At 40.0% G+C, this 21021-nt stretch overlaps 1 protein-coding gene across 9 annotated transcripts in view; it reads left to right on the forward strand.

The window, feature by feature from the left end:
• Positions 1-432: 432 nt before the first annotated feature.
• The window catches only part of KDM6A (lysine demethylase 6A), a 179975-nt gene continuing 159386 nt past the window's right edge, over positions 433-21021 (forward strand). For all 9 annotated transcript variants that reach the window (XR_015158464.1, XR_015158465.1, XM_086386701.1 and 6 more), the window contains exons 1-2: positions 433-1028; positions 1249-1312. Coding sequence is in view for 7 of the 9 variants with exons in the window: in XM_086386701.1 (XP_086242827.1) it covers positions 868-1028; positions 1249-1312 (225 nt within the window). In the remaining 2 variants the exon portion in view is untranslated. The remainder of the gene's footprint in view (positions 1029-1248; positions 1313-21021) is intronic.

The raw sequence follows: 21021 nt of genomic DNA on the forward strand, positions 1-21021 counted from the left end.
GGGCCCGGGACACGCGGAGCACAGGATGCCGGAGCCGCGGTCGGGGACCACCCCGGAGCTCCTGGGCAGCCAAAGGCTGTCCATGGCGTCCTAGCTCACTGCTCACGCCCGCCGCGGGCGATGACGGACCTCGCCCTTCCCCACCGCTCCCCTCCCCCTCCCGAGCCCGCCGCGGCTCGCGAGCTGACACAGTCCGAACCCTCCATTCTCTGCCCCACTATATTTAACTGGCACAACCTAACCCGCTGCTCCCTCTCGGTGACAACCCTTCACCCGGACAGACGGACCCAGCAGCCAACCATCGGTCAGAATTGGCGGGCCTCCTGCTCCCTGTAGGTGGTGGCCTCGGTGGGCGGGGCTCGGGCAGCTAGCAAGTTGAGTGGAGCCACGGCTGACGTGAGTCAACAAAGGTCACATGAAGCGAGCCGGGCATTTCGATTGGCTGCATCAGCCGGGCAGGGAGGGGGGGTCACGGCGGCGGCGTGGGGTTCGCTGTGTGACACAATTACAACAACTTTGTGCTGGTGCCGGGGAAGTTTGTTTCTCCAACGAATTCCCCCCACATCCCTCAACCCCGCACGCTCCGGCCGTTCCCGCCGCCCCCGCCCGTGGCTGCCCCTCGCCCGCCCCCGCGATGTGACCCAACAAGCCGAGCCGCCGCCGCTGCCGACCCGGGGGCTCCGCAACCCCAACCGCCACCGCCTTCACCGCCGCCGCGTTGGGATTTTTCGTCGCTGCCGCCCGCGGCGGAGGAGGAGGTGGCGATAAAGTTGGTGTGCGGGTCCCGCGCGGAGGTTGGGGGCGTCGTTGCGGGCCCCGGCCCGCGGGGGGGTGTCGGCGTCGGAGTTGTGAATTCGCTGCGTTTCCATGAAATCCAGCGGAGTGTCGCTCGCTACCGCCGCCGCTGCCGCCGCCGCTTTCGGTGATGAGGAAAAGAAAATGGCGGCGGGAAAAGCGAGCGGGGAGAGCGAGGAGGCGTCCCCGAGCCTGACAGCCGAGGAGAGAGAGGCGCTCGGCGGACTGGATAGGTATGGGTCGCCGTCACCCACCCGCCCGGTCTGCTCCGGACGGTTGGCGCCTCTCTCCGGGGAGGCCCGAGCGCGGTTCGCCTCTGGCGGCGGCGGGGCGGGCACCTGGGCTTGGCGCTCTCGGTGCCGTATCCGCCGCCGCCGGGGCCTCGGGATCGTGCAGGGATGGGTCGGGAGGGTTGCTGGAGCTCTAACGAGCCGCGTGTGTCTCTCCCCACAGCCGCCTCTTCGGGTTCGTAAGGTTTCATGAAGATGGCGCCAGGACGAAGGCCCTACTGGGCAAGGTAAGGCAGCCGCGGGCTGGAGTGCGGACACGGTCTCCCCGGCCGGCGCCCCGCTCGTCCCGGGCCCCGCGGCTCGGCCGGCGCTCATTGTGGCCGCGAACGAGGGCCGAGGGGCTTCCGGAAAACTATTTTCTGCTTTTGGTCTCCCCTTACCACCGGATCCCTCGCTTGCTCCCTTGCGAAATCGCTCTCTCCTCTCGTAGCTGGAGGAACAGAGACGGCAGCGCTTTGGGGCCGAGCTCAACTGGGTCGACAAAACTGCCTGTTATTTTACGGCTTTTGGAGGGTCAACCGATGATCTCTCCGAGGTGCCTGTTTAGGGTCAAAGGCTCGTAAATGTGTGCGGATTTCCCCACATTTCCGACTTACTTGCCTCCCTTGGTTTTTCTTCTTTTTCTCCAGGTAGGCTGTTCGGGAAATGTACTGTTAACCCAACGTTTGGGGTTTTCCTGTGTCCCCGCTCCCAGAAGGAAAGTTGCACGTAGTTTAGGGCGGTGAAGAGTTTGCATGGGGCTGTTGACAGGCATCTCAAGGGGTACGATGTTTTACCTGAAGTTGGGTGACTTGTTTACTTTTTGAGTCTTTCTGCTCTAGAAATCTTGCAGTTACTTATGAATGTGTTTTCTCCTTGGAGCCTCGTTCCCTGTGTTTTTCACAGGGGAGGCCGAGGGAAATTCGGGGTGCAGTCTCTGTTTATTTGTGTGGAAAGTTGTTGGCACTGTCATTTAGTTAAGTAATGGCTGCTCCTGTCGGCCCAAGATGGCGGGACAGGGTGGGAGGAGAAAGTGAAGGGGGGGGGTTTGGGGGAGGGAGGAGAGGTAAACATGGAAATAAATAGTAGCGATGAATAGGCCTCTCCTTCGGAGTGTGTAACTCGGTGGGTGATTAATAAAAATTATCCAAGATTATTTGCATCTAGCATTCTTGCACCTTTCTCAAGCTTGGGAGCCGCATTCATAAGCCTGGTAAATGCTTATCAACCTGTAGCACATTTAGTTATCCATCCGTAAGCTATTGAACAAAGGCAGTGGAGTCTCGATCTGTCTGCATCAGTTTGTGTCTCTTGACCAGAATCTGATCGAAATGATATTTGAATGCTCGGTTCTTAATTGGGACCGTGAAACTTGGAGTGTGCGGCGATAGGTGTTGCATCCATTAAACATTTTCTTTTCTAGCTGAAATCAGTAGCTTTGCATTTGATACCTGGCTTTATTGTTGCAATTGAGAAGGAAATTTGAAATAACTAAAGCCTTGCATTTTATTCTTAAGTTGATTTAAAAAAAAATACGGTTATCTCGAATTTTTGTCTGCAGTTTGGAGTCACTAATTCCTTTTATCTGTAATTACACTTCTGTTTTTGTTTCAAAGTAACTTAAGTGTAAGGGGTTTCGAACACAATAATGACCCAAAAGCTAAACTGAAATAATCCTTTTCAGTAAGCTCAGTCCCTTTGATCCATAGAGAAAAGTTGAATTAAACTTTGACTATGTAGGTATTAATTGGCTTCATTAAAACTATCGCCGGAAAAATGAATAGCGACTAGCTCTGAAATGATTTAAGCATAAATGATTTAAACCTTGAAATTTCTTTTCAACCTGCGTATTTAAAATATTTTACTTAAAAATACTTAACTACTGTCAAAGTTGTTATTCCAAAAGATTAAGGAAAATATTTAAATTTAAGAAGCATTGTATTTTGGAGTGATTATCTCCGGTCTGGTAGGGGGTTGGTAAAATGGTCCGCAAATATAATACATTTGGAATAGTTTGGCCAAATCTATTGTTTTGGTTAGGATAATGAAAAAATAAATGGAATCTGATGTTATACGTGGATAATGTGTAAAATGCTAGTTGATTTTATGTCTCAGAATGCTTGTATTTAGATGGATTCACAGTGAGTGGATCGTGCTTAACATTGTATTTCAGATTGTAATATTGATCTGTAGTTATTATGCACTACTGACTTTAAATTGTAAAGTAACATTTTCAAGTATTTGTGAAAATGTGCTTTACTTTCTTGATGTTTGACTGCAGTAACATAAATGAGAAACTTGTTAAGGTTCATTATATTTTGTGGCAGAATGAAGGCTTCATCAAATACTGGGTAATTTGATAAACTACTAAGTATTTTGTTGAGCTAAAGGAGAAGAAAAAATCTTCATTACTTCAGACCCCATGCCTGTGAGGTCCTATTTAGGTCAAGACTCATTAGCCTTAACATTAAAATAAAACATTCTAGAGTATGTGCTTGCAACCGCAAGCAGTTCTTGGTTGCATCTTTGTGAGCTTGAACATAACAGTGAAATGTGTAATGTAAAGCTTGATATTATATGATCTCTCACCATGAGTTTGAATTGGATTCTGAATAGAATGAATGAGCTGGAATCTTGCTATAGGAAGTATTGAATTATTTAGTTTCATCCATCTTTTGAACAGCCCTGGTAAACAGTATGTTTTTTTGTGAAATGTTGAGCTGTGTTGGTTTCAGAATTCTTATTCCCTGAAAGTCTTAAAAATGAGAGCTGGCTTTTCTTTGTTGGGGTAGGTTCAGGCTACTTACCTAAGGGCAGATACTGGAATTAAATAAATCACAGGACTCTTTAGCTATGATTTTTGTCATTACCCTATCTGGCCATCCGCCCATCAAATTTAGTTGGCACCTTGTATAACTTTTCTTTCTGACAGAAACTTAGCTCTTACTACTTGCTTTTAACATTTATTCATATACAATATTGAATATTCTTTCAAGTTTTTAAATTAGGTTTTAAAAAAGGTTGACTCTTGACCTAAAAGATTTGGTAAGTTTAAAACATTTACTAATAAGTATCTCTTCTTTCCCCGGAACTTGTAGGTTCCTTTTCTAGTTGGGAGGATACTTTATCCAAACTGCTTTCTTTTAGTAGCTGAATGCATTTGTCAGACTGATTTATATTGGAGTCATTGAAAGAATTTCTGTTTGAATGATTTCCATTTGATATACAACGCTTGGGGGTTTGGATTAAAGAGAAATTAGTAGTACAGTGTATTATCTTGTAGTAGTACCTTTAAAATATCTTTAAAAGATTGTTAGCAGCAAGTGGTTGCTTAATCAGAGTTCTTGAAATATAGCATGATCTTGACCAATTTTTTCTTTAATGCTGACCATCTTTTGGTATCATAATTCAAGACTCTTATTTTTTTAATTACAGTGGAGTTACTGAAAAGTAATTAAGAAGTGAAACATTTTAACAGGAATTAACTATGGTGACTTAGCACATTTTAAAAAATCTTTTGGGTTATTCTTGTTTTCAGTTAATAAGGATTTGCGTTAAAATATATGTTAATATAGAGCATGAATATATTGATAGTGATACTACATTTGTATTTATAGTAATTATATAGTGCTAAAGGGTTGGAATCTTTTGTCAAGAAACTATGCTAAAATACATAGTTGTTCACTTTGAAGTACCTTTATATCATTTTTAAGTTTGTGTTAAATACTCTTCTTGGGATTTTTTTTTTTTGTAATTCTTTTAATCAATAGATTATGTAGAATACCTGGAAGTAATCTCTCCCTCATTGCAAGCAGATTCTTTACTGTCTTAGCCACCAGGGAGGCCCATGGTGGCTAAAATGTATGTACTTAAAAAAAATACGTTCTTCTTTTTCCTAGGAGATAATTAGCATGAAAATAGTTGAAATTTAAAATTCCGGGGGTAGTGGAAGTAGGTTAAGATCCATTAAAGCATATATTTTCCTAAATTTGGTTTGCTTGCATGTTAGTGACTAAACTACCACTGTGGTAGTGCTCAGTTGTGTCCGACTCTTTGCGACCCTATGGACTGTAGCCCACCAGGCTCTTCTGCCCATGGGATTTCCCAGGCAAGAATACTGGAGTGGGGTGCCATTTCCTACTCCTGGGGATCTTCCCAACCCAGGGATTGAACCTACGTTTCTAAAGTCTCCTGCATTGGTGGGCAGATTCTTTACCTCTAGCGCCACCTGGGAAGCCCAATGTATATGGTAAGGGAAAATTATTAGGTCAGTTGTAGAAGGTGACTTTTTATACTATAATATTTGGATGTTGATACTTAAAATTATATTCTATGTATGTGTTTTGTTTACTGGCACTTTTAAAGGAATATATTCATTTCCACCGCTAAAAGAGATGAGTGTTTGGGTTACAAAAGTAACCGCAGAATAATGTCACACTTCTCTGTTTCAAAATTAGGTTTTTAATTTGATGCATCTTATAAAAGTATTTTTAAGTTTGGAAAGTTGTCTTGTAAGTTATAGTCATTGTTATTTACCTGGACAAAGTCTCAGGCAATTGCTATACATTTCCTAAGATTTTGATACATTTCTGGTAATAAAGCTATAGTAAGAGATTATAGAAAGTGCTTGCTTATCTGGCCACACATTAGAATTGCAGGAATATATAAACATGCACTTAAAGTTCTGAATTCTTTCCCCTCACCGGATAACTCTTTTTGTAGAATCAATTACAAATTGAAATGACACAGGAACATTTAACTGCCGCCTCTGTACATTTCAGGTTGTTAAAAACTGTGAGAGATGAGTTTTTGTGATGTAGGTGGTAAAGTGGAATGGTGGGCTATGCACTTTGAACCAAAGTGAAGGTTCAGTGCTTGGCTAGCTACAGAGTAAAAATATCTTTTTATGACTTGATTATGTAACATTTAGTTTTTATATATGTAATAATAGTATTATTTTGCAGATTTGAAAAAGTTTACTTTTGGTTAAGCTTACTTTGAAACTCATTGTGATGCTTTGAACTCTTTGCAATTGATGTTAATGAATTAAAACACTGTGAATTAATATTTTTGAAATGTATCCAGAGAACTAATTTATGTTACAAAAACACCACTAGGTTGTCAAAGAATTGAAATGGTGGTTATTTAAGGCCCACATGTATTTATTTGTAAACTAGTTAATTAATGAAGTTTAATTGAGAGTCCCTTCGACTGCAAGGAGATCCAACCAGTCCATTCTGAAGGAGATCAGCCCTGGGATTTCTTTGGAAGGAATGATGCTAAAGCTGAAACTCCAGTACTTTGGCCACCTTGTGCGAAGAGTTGACTCATTGGAAAAGACTCTGATGCTGGGAGGGATTGGGGGCAGGAGGAGAAGGGGACGACAGAGGATGAGATGGCTGGATGGCATCACTGACTCGATGGACGTGAGTCTGAGTGAACTCCCGGAGTTGGTGATGGACAGGGAGGCCTGGCCATGGCAGCACGCCATTCGTGGGGTTGCAAAGAGTCGGACACGACTGAGCGACTGAACTGAACTGAACTGAATGAATACATGATCGACAGTCTTATGTACTCATATCAAACAAAGCCTCACATACAATTCTATCAGTTTTCTCTACTGGTTTGTAATTTGTCAATGGTAAATTAAAGCAGCAAATATTTGAGTCTATTCAGGAAATATGGAGATAATGAAGATATCCCTTGTTTGCATTGAAAATTTACAGCTCCCTTAAAGGGTGAGATAAGTATGAGGAGGACTATCACAAAAACATCAGTGGTGGTAGGAAAGTGGAGTATCCTGAAGGTTTATGATACAGATCAATTTAACAATTTACAAGTTAGAAAGGCTTTTTTTTTTTTTTTTTTTGGCCATCCATAAAAACATTGATTAGCAAGCATGCACAAAAGCAGTCACAGGAACCTGTTTGTGAAGCTTAACGGAGTACCAGTGTCTATCAGGGGCCTTGCTGGAAAGGTGCTTTGGTGGCACCTGTTACATGCAGTGTTGCCAGCAGTAGACATTAGCCCCAGAATCACCTGATCAGTGGTGGAACACAGGGCTGGATGGGACTCTTCGGCTGTGTGTGCACTGTGGACAGTATTGGGATCCTGGATTTGCTGATTCTTAGGCCCTTTTATGCAAAAGTGGAGATGCCTTTGCAGTGTTTCGAGCCAAGCCACATTAACTTGAATATCATTCACTGCACTAATGAAAACTTACTTCTGACATTCCTTATCCTTCCTAACACATTCTCCTGACTAAAGTAAAGGCAGGAGAAGCATTGGCTTTATAGGGTGCTGTCCTGGCTCCTGTCTTCCTCAGGTTTCTTCTTTGTAGATTTAACTATTCTGGACTGTATATTCCTGATTTGGGAATTTCAAAAGTTAACTAAGAACCCCTGGATTTTAGATTATTGGAGTTAACTTGAAAAATTATCTAATAGTTGCTAGGTTAAAATTAATGAAAGCGCATGAGACTTAGCATATCCTGATATATTTCATTTTTTTCTTGAAACATTTAATGAGAATTTATATTATGTAACATATTCTGTATCAGACATTTAAAACTCAATTATTTCATTAGTATTTTACAATACATGAGTTAAATGGGGAAGGGGTGTTCACATTTGTGAGATAATTGCACGGTGGCTTCTGGGCTAGCTTGATTTACAGACACCCTTTTCCATTTATCTGGTCATTTGTTTCAACAAATTATGTACTTTGAACACCAGACCCCAGTAGAGAAAGACAAACCAGGCTCTTAGCTCCTCGTACCTGGGGACTCTTGTAATCTGCACCTTCTTTCCCTAGATAGGTAGTGCTGGAGATGGGCAGGACATTGATGGCTCCCGCAGAAGCACTCCTTGCTTTCTTGGATCCCCATTTTCAGTTTACTCTTGGGGCAGTTGTGAGTTCAGTTTCAAAGTTCTACCTGCCATTGGGCCTTAGTAGAATGTCTCCTATTAATAGGATTGGGTTTGTTTCTTGATTGTGTTTATTGGAGATGGTATTTCTTGACTTCTTTATTAGCAAGGCATCTTTTAATTTTGTTTAGGAGCGCATGGTTTACAATCAGATTTTTGCTTTTAGCGGATGTTCAGACTGTCATCTACTGTGTTTTCTTTCACTCTTCTCATTTTGTAGTAATGGTTACCTTTGTTATGAGTTCTTAACTTGAGATCCTTGAATGAACGTTCATGGGTCAACTTAAGGAATTTTCTGACCAAGTTTTGGTAAGATATTCAAGAAGTAGTTAAATAATAATCATGTTTGTAGTACAAAACAGCCCTAGGGTGAGGAGGAGGGGAGATTGTAAACTAGATTTCTCCGCTGTTGTGAGTTTGTATTTTAACCTTAGATGTGCATTACCTTAAAAATAAATAAGCACGCTGATAATGAGTATACAAGAATTATATTTTGACTGATTAAAGATGGGTTTTATACTAGTGTGTGTATAGTTAGAGATACCTGTCAAGTCTTTTTTGTCGGGTTAGGATACTTCTCATCTTCATGGGCCTTCAGTCAGGATAGGGGTAAATGAAGTAGAGATGTGTATACTGTTTGGTCCCATTTCTTTCTTTGCTCACCCTCACCCTGGTCCTGTTTCTTTGCATTTATTTACATGGCTGTACTCTTTCTTCATTTTGATCTTTAGCATCTGTTTCACTGATGACTTTATTGTTGGGTTTAATTTGGCCCAGGATGACATTTGGGACCTAATTAAAAACTATAACCTGGAAGGGTGGGAGTAATTCCTTATTTAGAGAATTTTAGGTTTCTCAGCCAAATTATGGGCTGTTTGCCACTTCTGTAAGCTTTCACTTATTTTCTCTCACTCATTTCTTTCTTTTTATCTTTACTTCTCTACATTTCAAAATACAGTCATCATTCTGTTGTGAATGTGTCCTTGTATTTTTGTGGTTTAGTCTGTGTGGTAGTATTTTGTCTGTTATAATAAATAAAATATACTACTACTAAGTTTATTCTCATGAACAAGGTTGGGCTTTGTTGTAGTTAAGCATATTATACTGGCTTCCCTGATGGATCAGATGATAAAGAATCCGCCTGCAATGCGGGAGACCTGGGTTCAATCCCTGGGTTGGGAAGATCCCCTGGATGAGGGCATGGCAACCCACTTCAGTATTCTTTCCTGGAGAATCCCCATGGCAAGTGTATTATATAAGATCATCTAGTTTATTTTAATTTAGAGCAATGGAAGGAACCATTAGATAAAGGACTCTTAAGATAAATTTATCTAAGGAATCCTTAGATAAAGATAAAGGATTGTTTTCCCACTAGATCTATTGTATTGTGTTCACTGGATCTTTTTCTTTAAAAAAAAAAAAAGAAAGAAAGAAAACAGTGTATTAGAGGAAAGTTTCAGTATTTTGAAAAGCAGAAAAAATCAACCAGTCATCACCAATCATTACCCACCTTCAACAGTTTTCAGCTCATAATCTGTCTTGTTTCATCTGTATTTTACCCTGTGTTGCCATTATTGTGAAGGAAATCTCTTAATCCATAGATATTTCAGCTTGTCTCTGAAACATAGGGCTTCCCTCATAGCTTAGTCAGAAAAGAATCTGCCTGCAATGCCGGAGACCTGAGTTTGATTCCTGGATTGGGAAGATACCCTGGTGAAGGAAATGGCAACCCACTCCAATATTCTTGCCTGGAGAATTCCATGGACAAAAGAGCCTGGCAGGCCACAGTCCATGGGGTTGCAAGAGTTGGACACGACTAAACGACGACAGCGACTGAAACATAGCCACAATGCCTTTATTACACATAAAAATGCCTTGTTTTTTTATTAGTTTTTGGTTGTGCTGAGTCTTTGTTGCTGCATGCGGGCTTTTTCTAGTTGTGGTGAGCAGAGGCTACTCTTTGTTGTGGGGCATGGGCTTAAAATAACTTCTTAATATCAAATATGATTGAGTCTTAATTTTTTTGCCTTATGGAAGTTAAGAATTAGTTGCTTGGGAAATAAGTAGCGAACAGATATTTAGCTGAATATATGTGAATTTGTATTATAATATTGTGGTAGAACTTTGTAATATTAATAGATACAATAATGATAAGATAATTTTTTCGAAGAACTTTGTGAATCTTGGTTGTTTGAGTCTGGATAGTTTATTATTATTTAGGGACAATTTATTTTTAAGATAAAATAGTTAAGCATTTTAGGTTTTAGAATTTCAGGTGTCAGAATGAAAACCAGAAAAGCTTTTACTTTGCTTGATTGGTTTGCGAAATAGTTGCTAAACTGCTGTGAGTGAGGGACTCTCCCAAGTCCTGGGGCAACAAGTAAGACTTGGCCTCTGCCCCTGCATCTGTGGAGAGAGATGGACAGAATGACTATTTGATATTGTAAGTGCCGTAATCAAGGTGTATATATAGAGTTCTTTGAGCTCTCAAATGATGGAGCAATTAAAACATTTAAAACTTTTGATTGTAGGTAGTTTAAACTATCCCTACAAATTCCCAACGTTTTGGAGCAGTTAATTTAGGCTGGAGAAGTGGGTAAGAGAAACTGCAGAAAGATGTTACATTTTGGTCTTGTTTATCAAACATGAATAGAATTTGAGCAAGAAGAATAAGAGGGCAGAGAGTTAGAGGTATAAAGTTGAATGGTGTTTGGGGAATTGTGAATAATTTAGTGTGGACCCAGAGAGATTAAGGTTGTCCTAATGGGATAGGTGATTGCAGCCATGAAATTAAAAGATGCTTACTCCTTGGAAGGAAAGTTATGACCAACCTGGATAGCATATTCAAAAGCAGAGACATTACTTTGCCAACAAAGGTCCATCTAGTCAAGGCTATGGTTTTTCCAGTGGTCATGTATGGATGTGAGAGTTGGACTGTGAAGAAAGCTGAGCGCCAAAGAATTGATGCTTTTGACCTGTGGTGTTGGAGAAGACTCTTGAGAGTCCCTTGGACTGCAAGGAGATCCAACCAGTCCATTCTAAAGGAGATCAGCCCTGGGATTTCTTTGGAAGGACTGATGCTGAGGCTGAAACGCCAATACTTGGCCACCTCATTCTAAGAGTTGACTCATTGGAAAAGACCCTGATGCTGGGAGGGATTGGGGACAGGAGGAGAAGGGGACGACAGAGGATGAGATGGCTGGATGGCATCACCGACTTGATGGACGTGAGTTTGAGTGAACTCCAGGAGTAGGTGATGGACAGGGAGGCCTGGCGTGCTGCGATTCATGGGGTTGCAAAGAGTCGGACACGACTGAGCGACTGAACTGAACTGAATGGGATAGGGAGGAGGTAATTGAGCGTGTGGCCCCCATCATTGTAGATGATAGGAAGCTTTGGGGAGTCACTGAACTCAACTCTCTAATCAGGGGAAGTGACATGACCAGGATATTATTGACTCCAGTGAGAGGGATAAAGTGGAGAGGAAAGGGATCCAGTTGTTAAATATTGATGGATAGATAAGACTACATGAATTTTAGAATAGAATTCTGCTGCTGCTTATTAGATGTATGATCTTTGGGCAAATTATTTTATCTTTCAGAGGCTCAATTTTCTTATCCGTAAAATGGAAGTGGTAATAGGTTTCTGTCAGGCTATAGCATTTTGTGTTAGGGAAAAAAGAGATGTAAAGTGCCTGGCAGTAGGTAGGCCTGGTGTGGAAGGAGCTCAGTACAAGATAATGTTACCATCTCGGAAAAGACAGTTTTAAAAGTGAGTCTATAGTTTAGGAAAGGGGTGGGGGAGACAGAGGCAGATTCAAGATCTCTTGAAAACACTCTTCCTTGACTTTCTTAACATCTGACTACTTTGGCTTTCTGCATCTCAGTCTGCTTTGCAAGGAAATTCTGTTCTAGATCTTTACTCTGTCTGCTCCCAACTTGCATGTATGCTTGACTGAACTTGATTACTTTACCTGGTATCTTGAAGACATCTTAAACTGAACATATGCATGCTGAATTTATCTTTGGTTTTGATGTTCCCTGTCTTAATAAGTGGCACTTATCATTTCCCTTGCCAGAAACCTTAGAGCTGTTTTTAACTCCTTTTTTTTCTTAGCAAGTCCTAATAGTCACCAAATCTTGACATTTCTACATCTTAAATTTCAAATCTGTTTGTTTTTCTCCATCCTCGATGCCACCATTCTAATTGCAGCCATGATCCGATCTTTGACTTTTGAAATACTTGCATGCAGATTTTTTTGAATAGGTATACTTGGAATAGTGCAAAATTGTAAATTACATAGAGGAAGTTGCAGTAAAAAGAGAATCTCCCACACCATCTCTGGGTTATATATTTCTTAATCTCAGGCAGCCACTGATAAAAGCTTTGTTGGGTAACTTCATATTTCAACACATACAAGTATATTCTATTATATGTCTTTTTCCCACACAAATGCTGCTGCTGCTAAGTTGCTTCAGTCGTATCTGACTGCGCGATCCCAGAGACGGCAGCCCACCAGGCTCCCCGTCCCTGGGATTCTCCAGGCAAATGAGACCATACTACATTAAGTTGTTAAAATGCTTCGTTAATTTTGCTGCTTGCCATATGAAAATATTACTTGTTTTTATATTGAATTGTCTTGGACTTGAGAGTTCTCTCATTCAAATAGTGAAATGTTGGTGAGGAGGTTGGTTTGGTTGATTAAGTTACTTTGAAGCCCTGTTAGTACTTTTATATATGGTATAAAAGGTAGAAATTCTTCAACTGCAAAAGTTTTAATTGAAAGTATGTTCACATGTCTTTTCCTACGATAGCAGTTGCTTAATTTTATATGCTGTGAACTCAGTTGAAGTAATTGGCAAAATTTGCCTTCATATTTTGATTTTATTGGTACCACTGATTCTGAGGTTCCGTGAATACTGATTTAATTTACTCCCTGAATGTTTAAAGAAGTAGCCATAGTTTATACCACTTAATATCTTATATTTGCAGGAGTCACTCACCTTCTTGACTTATTCTTGATTTTTATTATAGAAAAAGAAAAATAGGTAAACTTGTATTCTTGATTAGTCATAAACAGTACAGGGCTTAATGTTTTGTTATGGGCCTCCCTGGTGGCTCAGACGGTAACGAATCTGCCTGCAATGCAGGAGATACAGGTTCCATCCCTGGGTCAGGAAGATCTGGAGAAGGGAATGGCAACCACTCCAGTATTCTTGCCTGAAGAATCCTGTGGATAGAAGAGCCTGACTGTCCATGGGGTTGCATAGAGTCGGACGTGACTGGGCAATTAACACTACTAGTATGTTATTTTATGTAGTCACTCAGTCTTGTCGAACTCTTTGTGACCCCACAGACTGTAGCCTGCCAGGCTCCTCTGTCCGTGGAATTCTCCAGGCAAGAATACTGGAGTGGGTTAACATTCCCTTCTCCAGGGGATCATCCTGGTCCAGGGATCAAACCCAGGTCTCCTGCATTGCAGGCAGATTCTTTACTGTCTGAGCCACCAGGGAAGCTCTCTAGTGTGTTACTAACTTGTAGCAGAATACCTTTGTTTTCATTATATATTGACTGGTGGTGGAGTTGGAATGGTGGTACTTTAGTTATTTGAGGTTATTAACCATTTGAGGGCCAGTGTAGCTGTAGACATTTTGTATATGATTTTGGAGAGTGTGTGGTTTTCTTTGAAGCCCGACTGTGGACTCCATTGTTTTCAGCTATTTAGTTTTCTCTATTCTTGGGTAGAAGTGTTAACAACAGGAGTGTGCTGAGAGGAATGAAAAGCGTTAATACCACTGGATTGGTTAGGCTTAAATGCCATGGTTTATATCACACTGTTCTGTGGTGTTCCATGATCACTGCCCATATTCTCTCAAATTCTCCTCTGCTGATTACAAGGGTGCTAGGGGAAGAGAATGTGAACTGATCCCTAGAGAACTTACTGCTCTAACTGGAAAAATTGTTTTAAGCACATGCTCCCTTAACGTAGTTAATAGGCCTTAGAATTGTTTCTCAGCCTGGGTGTTCAAAATACTTGCTTGATTGGAAGGCTGTGTGATAAACTGGAAAGAACAGTGGATCAGAAAACTGAAGACCAGTGTTTGAGTCTGCTGCCTACTTTGTCAACTTGCTTAATTTTTATGGTCCCAGTTTCACCGTCTGTTAACATGAAGGGCTACTACTACTACTAAGTCGCTTCAGTCATGTCCGACTCTGTGCGACCCCATAGACGGCAGCCCACCAGGCTCCCCCGTCCCTGGGATTGATTACGAATTTCCAAAGTGACTGTCTAGCATCAGAATTCTAGGTGGTGGTTCATTTGAATTTTTAGGATTGATTCAATTTTGGAGATTTTGATCCAAAAGGAGGGCACAATGGAACTTTGTTCTGGATTGTAATTTTCTTTGATTTCAGCCTCAAGCTTTTAAGACCAGAAATGAATGCAGGTACATAATGTAACTGAGAATTGTATGTTTTGGTTAGTCTAATATGATAAATTATTCAGTTAGTCTTTGACTGATTTGAAAGTTAGCCTTATTTATTAATGGTGTTTTGACTTCTCCAAACTACTACTTTTTTATAGTTGGAATTATTTCTTAGGTCAGATCTGATGTTTCTAATTCTAGAACATGGGTATAATTACTGTGTGTTTACCTGTTTATTAGGAGCTCATGACAGGGCTAAATGAATTGTCAGACATGAATTGATAAGAAATGTCACAGTAAATATGTACTATTAGGTACAGACATTTGGGTGTTACAGATGGTAAGGCCCCTCAGTTTCCCTAAAAGTAGCAAGAATTGGCATTAATTGAGGCACTTTCCAATCTATTGACTGTGAACTTTTATTGTTGAATTTGGCTCTGTGTGTGTTTATGTATGAGTATATTGTGATTATATGTTTACTCTAAGCTTGCTAGTCAAAAAGATAGGTTTGAAGTTTGTACCTTAGTTTCAGAGTATAACTCTTAAGGAGAAACTTCTTCTGTAACACTTTTTCAAAGTGTTTATCTATAAATGGATAGATAAGTGGGTCTTCTGTCATTGAAGATATTCAAGTTTGCTCATTGACACTACTTGGCCAGAATGTTGTAGACAGCATTCAGACATCAAAGGATAATGTTTACTGTTATCCGTAAAGATGATTCCACCCTTAGTCAGGATTCTGTGAAAAGAGGTAGCTGGATCCTCTTTGTTGGATTCGGTTGTCCTTATAGAAGTGGACAATACCATGACTGATTCATAATCGAGTGTATATATTTCTGTAAATGGCAATTTTTTTCTATTTGCTTTTTAAAAATTGACTGTTTATTTAGAAACAATTATAGATTCACATGCACTTGTCAGTAATAAGAAATCCAGTACAATGTCATGACCAGGATATTGACATTGAGATAGTCAAGATACAGACCTGTTTATCACAAGTATCCATCATGTCCTTTAGAGCCATATTCACCCCCCACCCCCCCACCCCCAGTTTCTAACCCTTGGCAAGCACTGATCTATTCTGTTTCTATAATTTTGTCATTGAAAAAAAGTTATATAGGTGGGATCAGCGTATGTATCCTTATGTATAGTTTGTTCCTCCGTGTTACTGACATACCATGGTTTCCTTAACCATTTACTTGTTGAAGGATACTTTGAGTTATTTTTAGTCTGTGGCTATTGTAAATAAAGTTGCTATGAACATTTTGTACAGGTGTTTTTGTGAGCCTAAGTTTTTCTGGGATAAATGTCCAAGAGTGCAGTTGCTGCTGGTTGCTTGTTTAGTCTTATAAAAAACTGCCGAATTGTTTTCCAGAGCAGCTCTACCATTGTACATTCCCATCAGCAGTTTCCACCGGTGCTCTAGCTTTGGTGTACCCTTCCCAGCATTTGGTGTTATTGCTGTGTAGTGATAGCTCATTGTAGTTTTAATTTGCATTTCTCCAAAGGCTAGTGATGTTGAATGTCTTTCATGTCCTTATTTTCCTTCTGTATTCAGAAGGAAATATTCACCTCTGTGGTGAAATGTCTGTTCGTGTCTTTTAGATTATTGATTTGAGACCTTTCTTTTTCTCTGATGTACAAATTTAGTACTTTATATTTTCATTTCGGCACTGCTTTAGTAGTGTCCCACATATTCTCGTATTTTCATTCAGTTTTATGGGTTTTTAAATTTCCTCTTCAGTCCTTGGAATATTTAGTATTTAGTAGTGTGTTACGCAGCTTCTGAGTATTTGGAGATTTTCCTGTTTTCACTGTCACTGATTTTTAGTTTTACTGTGAGTGACTTTTTAGCTTGATTCTATTATGATAAGGAAATTTACTCTGTATAATTTTCATTCTCTTAGTTGACATGTGTTTTATGACCCAGGATGAGGTCTATCTTGATGACCCTTCCATGTGTGCTTGAAATGAATGTGTATTCTGTTGGATGGAGTGTTATATACATGAGAATTCGATCTTTTTGGTGGATTTTATTGTCCAGTTCTTCTATATTCTTACTGATTTTCTGTCTAGTAGTTCTACCAATTAATGAGAGTGTGGTATTTCTAGATTTCCAACTGTAATTGTGGATTTGTCTGTTTTTCCTTTTATCAGTTTTTACTTCTTGTACTTTGAGGCTCTGTCATTTGATGTGTACGTAAGTTTGTCGTATCTCCTGGTGGGTTGTTCCTTTTATCATTATGTAGTGTCTCTTTTGCTCTTGCTAAAATTGCTAGTAATTTTATTTACTCTTAAGTCTACTTTATTGATAATAATATTGCCACTCTTGCTTTTTTTAAAAAAATCAATATTTACATGGTATGTCTTTTTCCATACTTTAACTTTACCTGTTGTATTTAAGATGGATTTTTTTGGGGGGGGAGTACAACATATTGTTAGATCATTTTAAAAAAACCACTCTTCCCGTCTCTTTTAATTGGTATAGACTGTTTATACTTAAGGTAACTGTTGATATATTAGAACTTCAAGTCTGCTTAGTACTATGGCTTGTTCCTCTTTCTGGTTTCTTTCATTCTTGCTGCTTTCCTCCTTGTGGGTTATCTGGATATATATTTTTTGATTCCATCTTGATTAGTAGTGTTTTTAAGTGTATCTCTTTGTATAGACTTTTTACTGGTGGTTCTCGGTACTGGAATATTCATATGTAATTTATCACTGTCTTCTGTTGTGGATGTTCTACTACTTCCAGTGAAGTGCAGTCCTTTACTTCCATTTAGGTACTTTTGTCTGCCCTCTTATGAAATATAATTTTCTTAAGTGTTTTCTCTTAGTAACATTGAACATCACACCAGATGGTGTGATAAATTTTGCTTCAACCAGCAAATATGATTTATGAAACTCATGCATTGTATAATATTCTTATTATACTTACTCATGATCTTATATATTCCAATGTTCTTTTTTCCTTTCTGAAGTCCCAGCCTTCTGCTTTCATTTCCTTTCTATTTAGAGAACTTTAAAGTCATTTTTTCAGGATAACTTTATTTCCCTTCATTCCTGAAGGATATTTTTGCCGTATATAGAATTCACAATGTACCGTTCTTTTTCTTTTAGCCATGGAAAACGTGCTATTTTCTTCTGTTCTCTGTGGTTTCAAATCAGAAATTTGTTGTCATTGGAATCTGTGTTCCCCTGTAAGTAATTTATTGTTTTTTTCTGGCTGCTTTCAATAATTTTTCTTTGCCTTTAGTTTTCAGAAATTAAGTTACGATGTATCTTGGTGTGGATGTCTTTAGTTTTATTTATCTTGGTGTGGGTTTCTTTCATTGAGTTAATGTGTTTCACCACAGCTTGGAATTTTTTAGATAATATATTTTAGAATACTTTTAAAATCCCACCTTCTCTTCTTCTGGGACTCTGATAAGAATCTTAGCGCTTCTGTTTTTGGGTCCCTGAAACTCTGTCTTCCACCCCCAGTTCCCCAGTCCATTTTCAATTTTAGGTTGGCTAAATTGTTTTGATCTGTTTGCTGTGTCTGTTGTCTGACACTTCCATTCTACTGCTTAGCCTGTCCAGAGAATTTTTATTTTGAGTATTATATTTTTTAGTTTTGTAATTTCCACTTGGTTCTTTTAAAACAACTTTCCTGAGACTTAGCATTTTCTAATTTGTTTCAAGAGCAGTTAAAATAGCTTGTTGAAGCATTTATATTGACTAAAACCTTGGTCAGACTTATGATGCAAGGCAGGACTGGATTCACCATAATTGACTCCAGCTCCCCAGAGGTGAAAAGCTATTGGGCAAATTTGGTTGTATCTACTCAAACCACCCATAAACTCACCATTCCAAATAACTTAACTTTCCTGCATAGTCGGGCACCAAGGTGCCAACAGTAGTGAGATCCACCACATCAAAATTGCCAACTCAATGGAAGGCTCTTCTAGTAGGCAGGCTACTATCACTGGTTCTGTTACCAGTATTAGTCTGGCCCAATATCTAGTCAGTGCCAGGCTTTCTTCTGAGAACGGCATGGGGTGCAGCTGGAACAGTGTAGGTGTACTTGTAACTCTTTCTGCTGTTTTTCCATGATCCAGCTGTGTAATTTCTGGTCAGTGATTCCAAGTTTTAGATAAGTTGTAAGTGTTCAATTTCTGCACAACTTTATCATCCGCTACTAATTTAAAAATCATTCTCTGTTCAGCTGTTAATGCTGGAATCCATATTTAGTTTTATAAGCTTCTCCCTATTTTTAGTTTTGTTTGAGGGTTTTGGCTTAGGAGTTTTATCCCTGTTTGTCGATAAGAAATTTAAGAGTGGAATGTTAATAAACTTCAGTGTAGTTCTGTTAATGTCAAGAATTTAAAAAATGGATTGGTTAAATAAGATCTTTGTCAGATAGTTTATCAAAAACTTGGTTCATCTCAGTGTTGAATCTGTTGATTGTTTTCTCTCATTCACTTTATAGTTTTCTGGCTTTTGGTATGGGGAGTGATTTTCAGTGGTATCCTGGGCATATTTGATATCACTTTATGAGAATTCTAGATTGCATTCTATTTTTATAATAGGTAAAAATCCTTGTTAAGCTGTAATGCCAGGACTGGGTGGCTGTGTAGATTAAGCTTCTGACTGGGCCCTACTGACAACCACCCTGGGAAAAGTAAAGCAGTGACTCATACTGTCTTGGTATAGACTGATGGGATGCAAGTTCAACAGCTGCCTCACTGATAATCTTCCTGACAAAAGTTGGGCGCCAGTTTACACCCCTTTGTTGCCTCTGAGTAGAGGGGGTATAAGAACAGCTTCCTGATGAGTCATGCTTCTCAGCAAGAGAGAAGTAGTGGAGGGCTAACTCACAGCACTCTGATGCTGCAGGATGGAGCATAAGCTCCCCACTTGGTACCACTTACCCTGAGTTGATGCCAAGTGGTGGTGGTGGTGGTGGGAGCTCATTTCCCTCTGGGCACCTCTGGCACCCAGAGAATGGGTAAAGTGGATTGTTGGTTGCTTCATCTCTTGACTTCTTCATTCAGTCTCACTGCTCGTTGGGTGTGGAGGTTCACCTTTCCACTAGTCCCTGCTGACACCAGGGATGGGGAGAAAGTGGACTGCTGACTGGCTCCAACTCACAACACTTTGTTCAGTCTCGTTGATGCCAGATAGAGTGCTGGTTCAGCTCTTATCTGGTTCTTGCTGATACCAGGTGTGTGTGTATTTCAATGTAGTGGTGACTAATCCTGCCTCACACAGCTTTTTGGGTGGTGGTTTCGGCAGCCCAGCTTGCCGTTGACCCCACTGACACTACCTTAAATGGGTGAATCTGAGCACCATTGGGTGTGAAAAAAGATAAGCTGTCTTTGAGTTTTGCTGTAACCCAGCACAGGAGTATTGGAGCCACCCCTCTGGTTCTGCAGGGCCTGGAAGATCTGCTGCTGCTTTCCTCATCCATACCATCTTGGCAGGAGAACTGGGGATATGTGAGGGATAGAAGATCAACTGCCTGTTCTGTTCTGCCAACACTATCCTAGTAGGGGACTTGGGTTGACACCACCTGCTCCCCAGTCTGGCTGAGAGGAAGAGAGTGTGGAAGATTAGCTGCGTGCTTGACGTCACTGAAACTGAAGGGTTTGCATGGAGGGTTTTCCATTGGGGTTTGGCTGGAGTATGGTGGGTATTACTGAAAAGATTTCTTTGGGTTGGGAGGAAAAAGCCTTTTCTTGGGCTTATTTGCCTGTGACTTGTGATGGTGAAGCAGCATTCTGTCCTGGAAATAAGGGAGACAGTAAAACCCAGGGAACTTAACTGCCTTGTCATTCCTCAAGTTTTGATGTCTCTAAGAAGTCCACTGCTTTTCCTCATCTTTCAGATGCCTCCTATCTTTGGCCGTTTACATCCAGGATTTTTTTTTAGTTCTAAGCGGGTATACCTGAGAGGACAGAAGTTACTCCATTTTGGTGGTGTTTCAAGTCCTCCATTGACTTTTATGGTAATTCAAGTTTGGATTGTGAAAATTTTTGCCTCAAGATACTCTATCATATGAAGTAAGTGTTTAAAAAAATCTAATTTATAGGTAAATCTTTAATTTGAAAATATCCATCATAACATATTTGATCATAACATATTTGCATTACAAAGTTGTTTACTTGTATCAGGGCTTGACCTATAGCTGTTACTATTTTGGGGACAAGGTTTAAATAACTACAGTGCTTGCTTTTGACCCAAATAGTTTCTGTTACACTTTTTAAAGGAAGCATATATTTAGATGTATAGCAAGAAATGGAAAGATAAGCTGGATTATAGCAGAATGTTACTGTTTTGATTTGCCATCAAACAACAGTTAACTCTTTAGATTCACAAGACAAATATACAAATAGAACATTCTACTTCGCTTGCCATTTTAAGGCCAGCAGAACAACATAACATTTTCCAAATTTGAAAACACTTAAAACAGACAACATGATTGAGAAGTTTTTAGTAGGAGAGAGGTGGTAGAGAATTTTTTTACCAGTGAGCAGCCAGGGAAGCCCTATTGCGTGTTTCTTTAAACATTTTTTTTTAACATTAAAAAATATTTATTTTGGCTGCATTGGGTCTTATTTGCAGCAC

The sequence above is a fragment of the Bos grunniens genome, chromosome X (assembly GCF_055505025.1).
Source record: "Bos grunniens cultivar Pamir isolate PY7600 chromosome X, Bosgru_T2T1.0, whole genome shotgun sequence".
NCBI classification, from domain to species: Eukaryota; Metazoa; Chordata; class Mammalia; order Artiodactyla; family Bovidae; genus Bos; species Bos grunniens.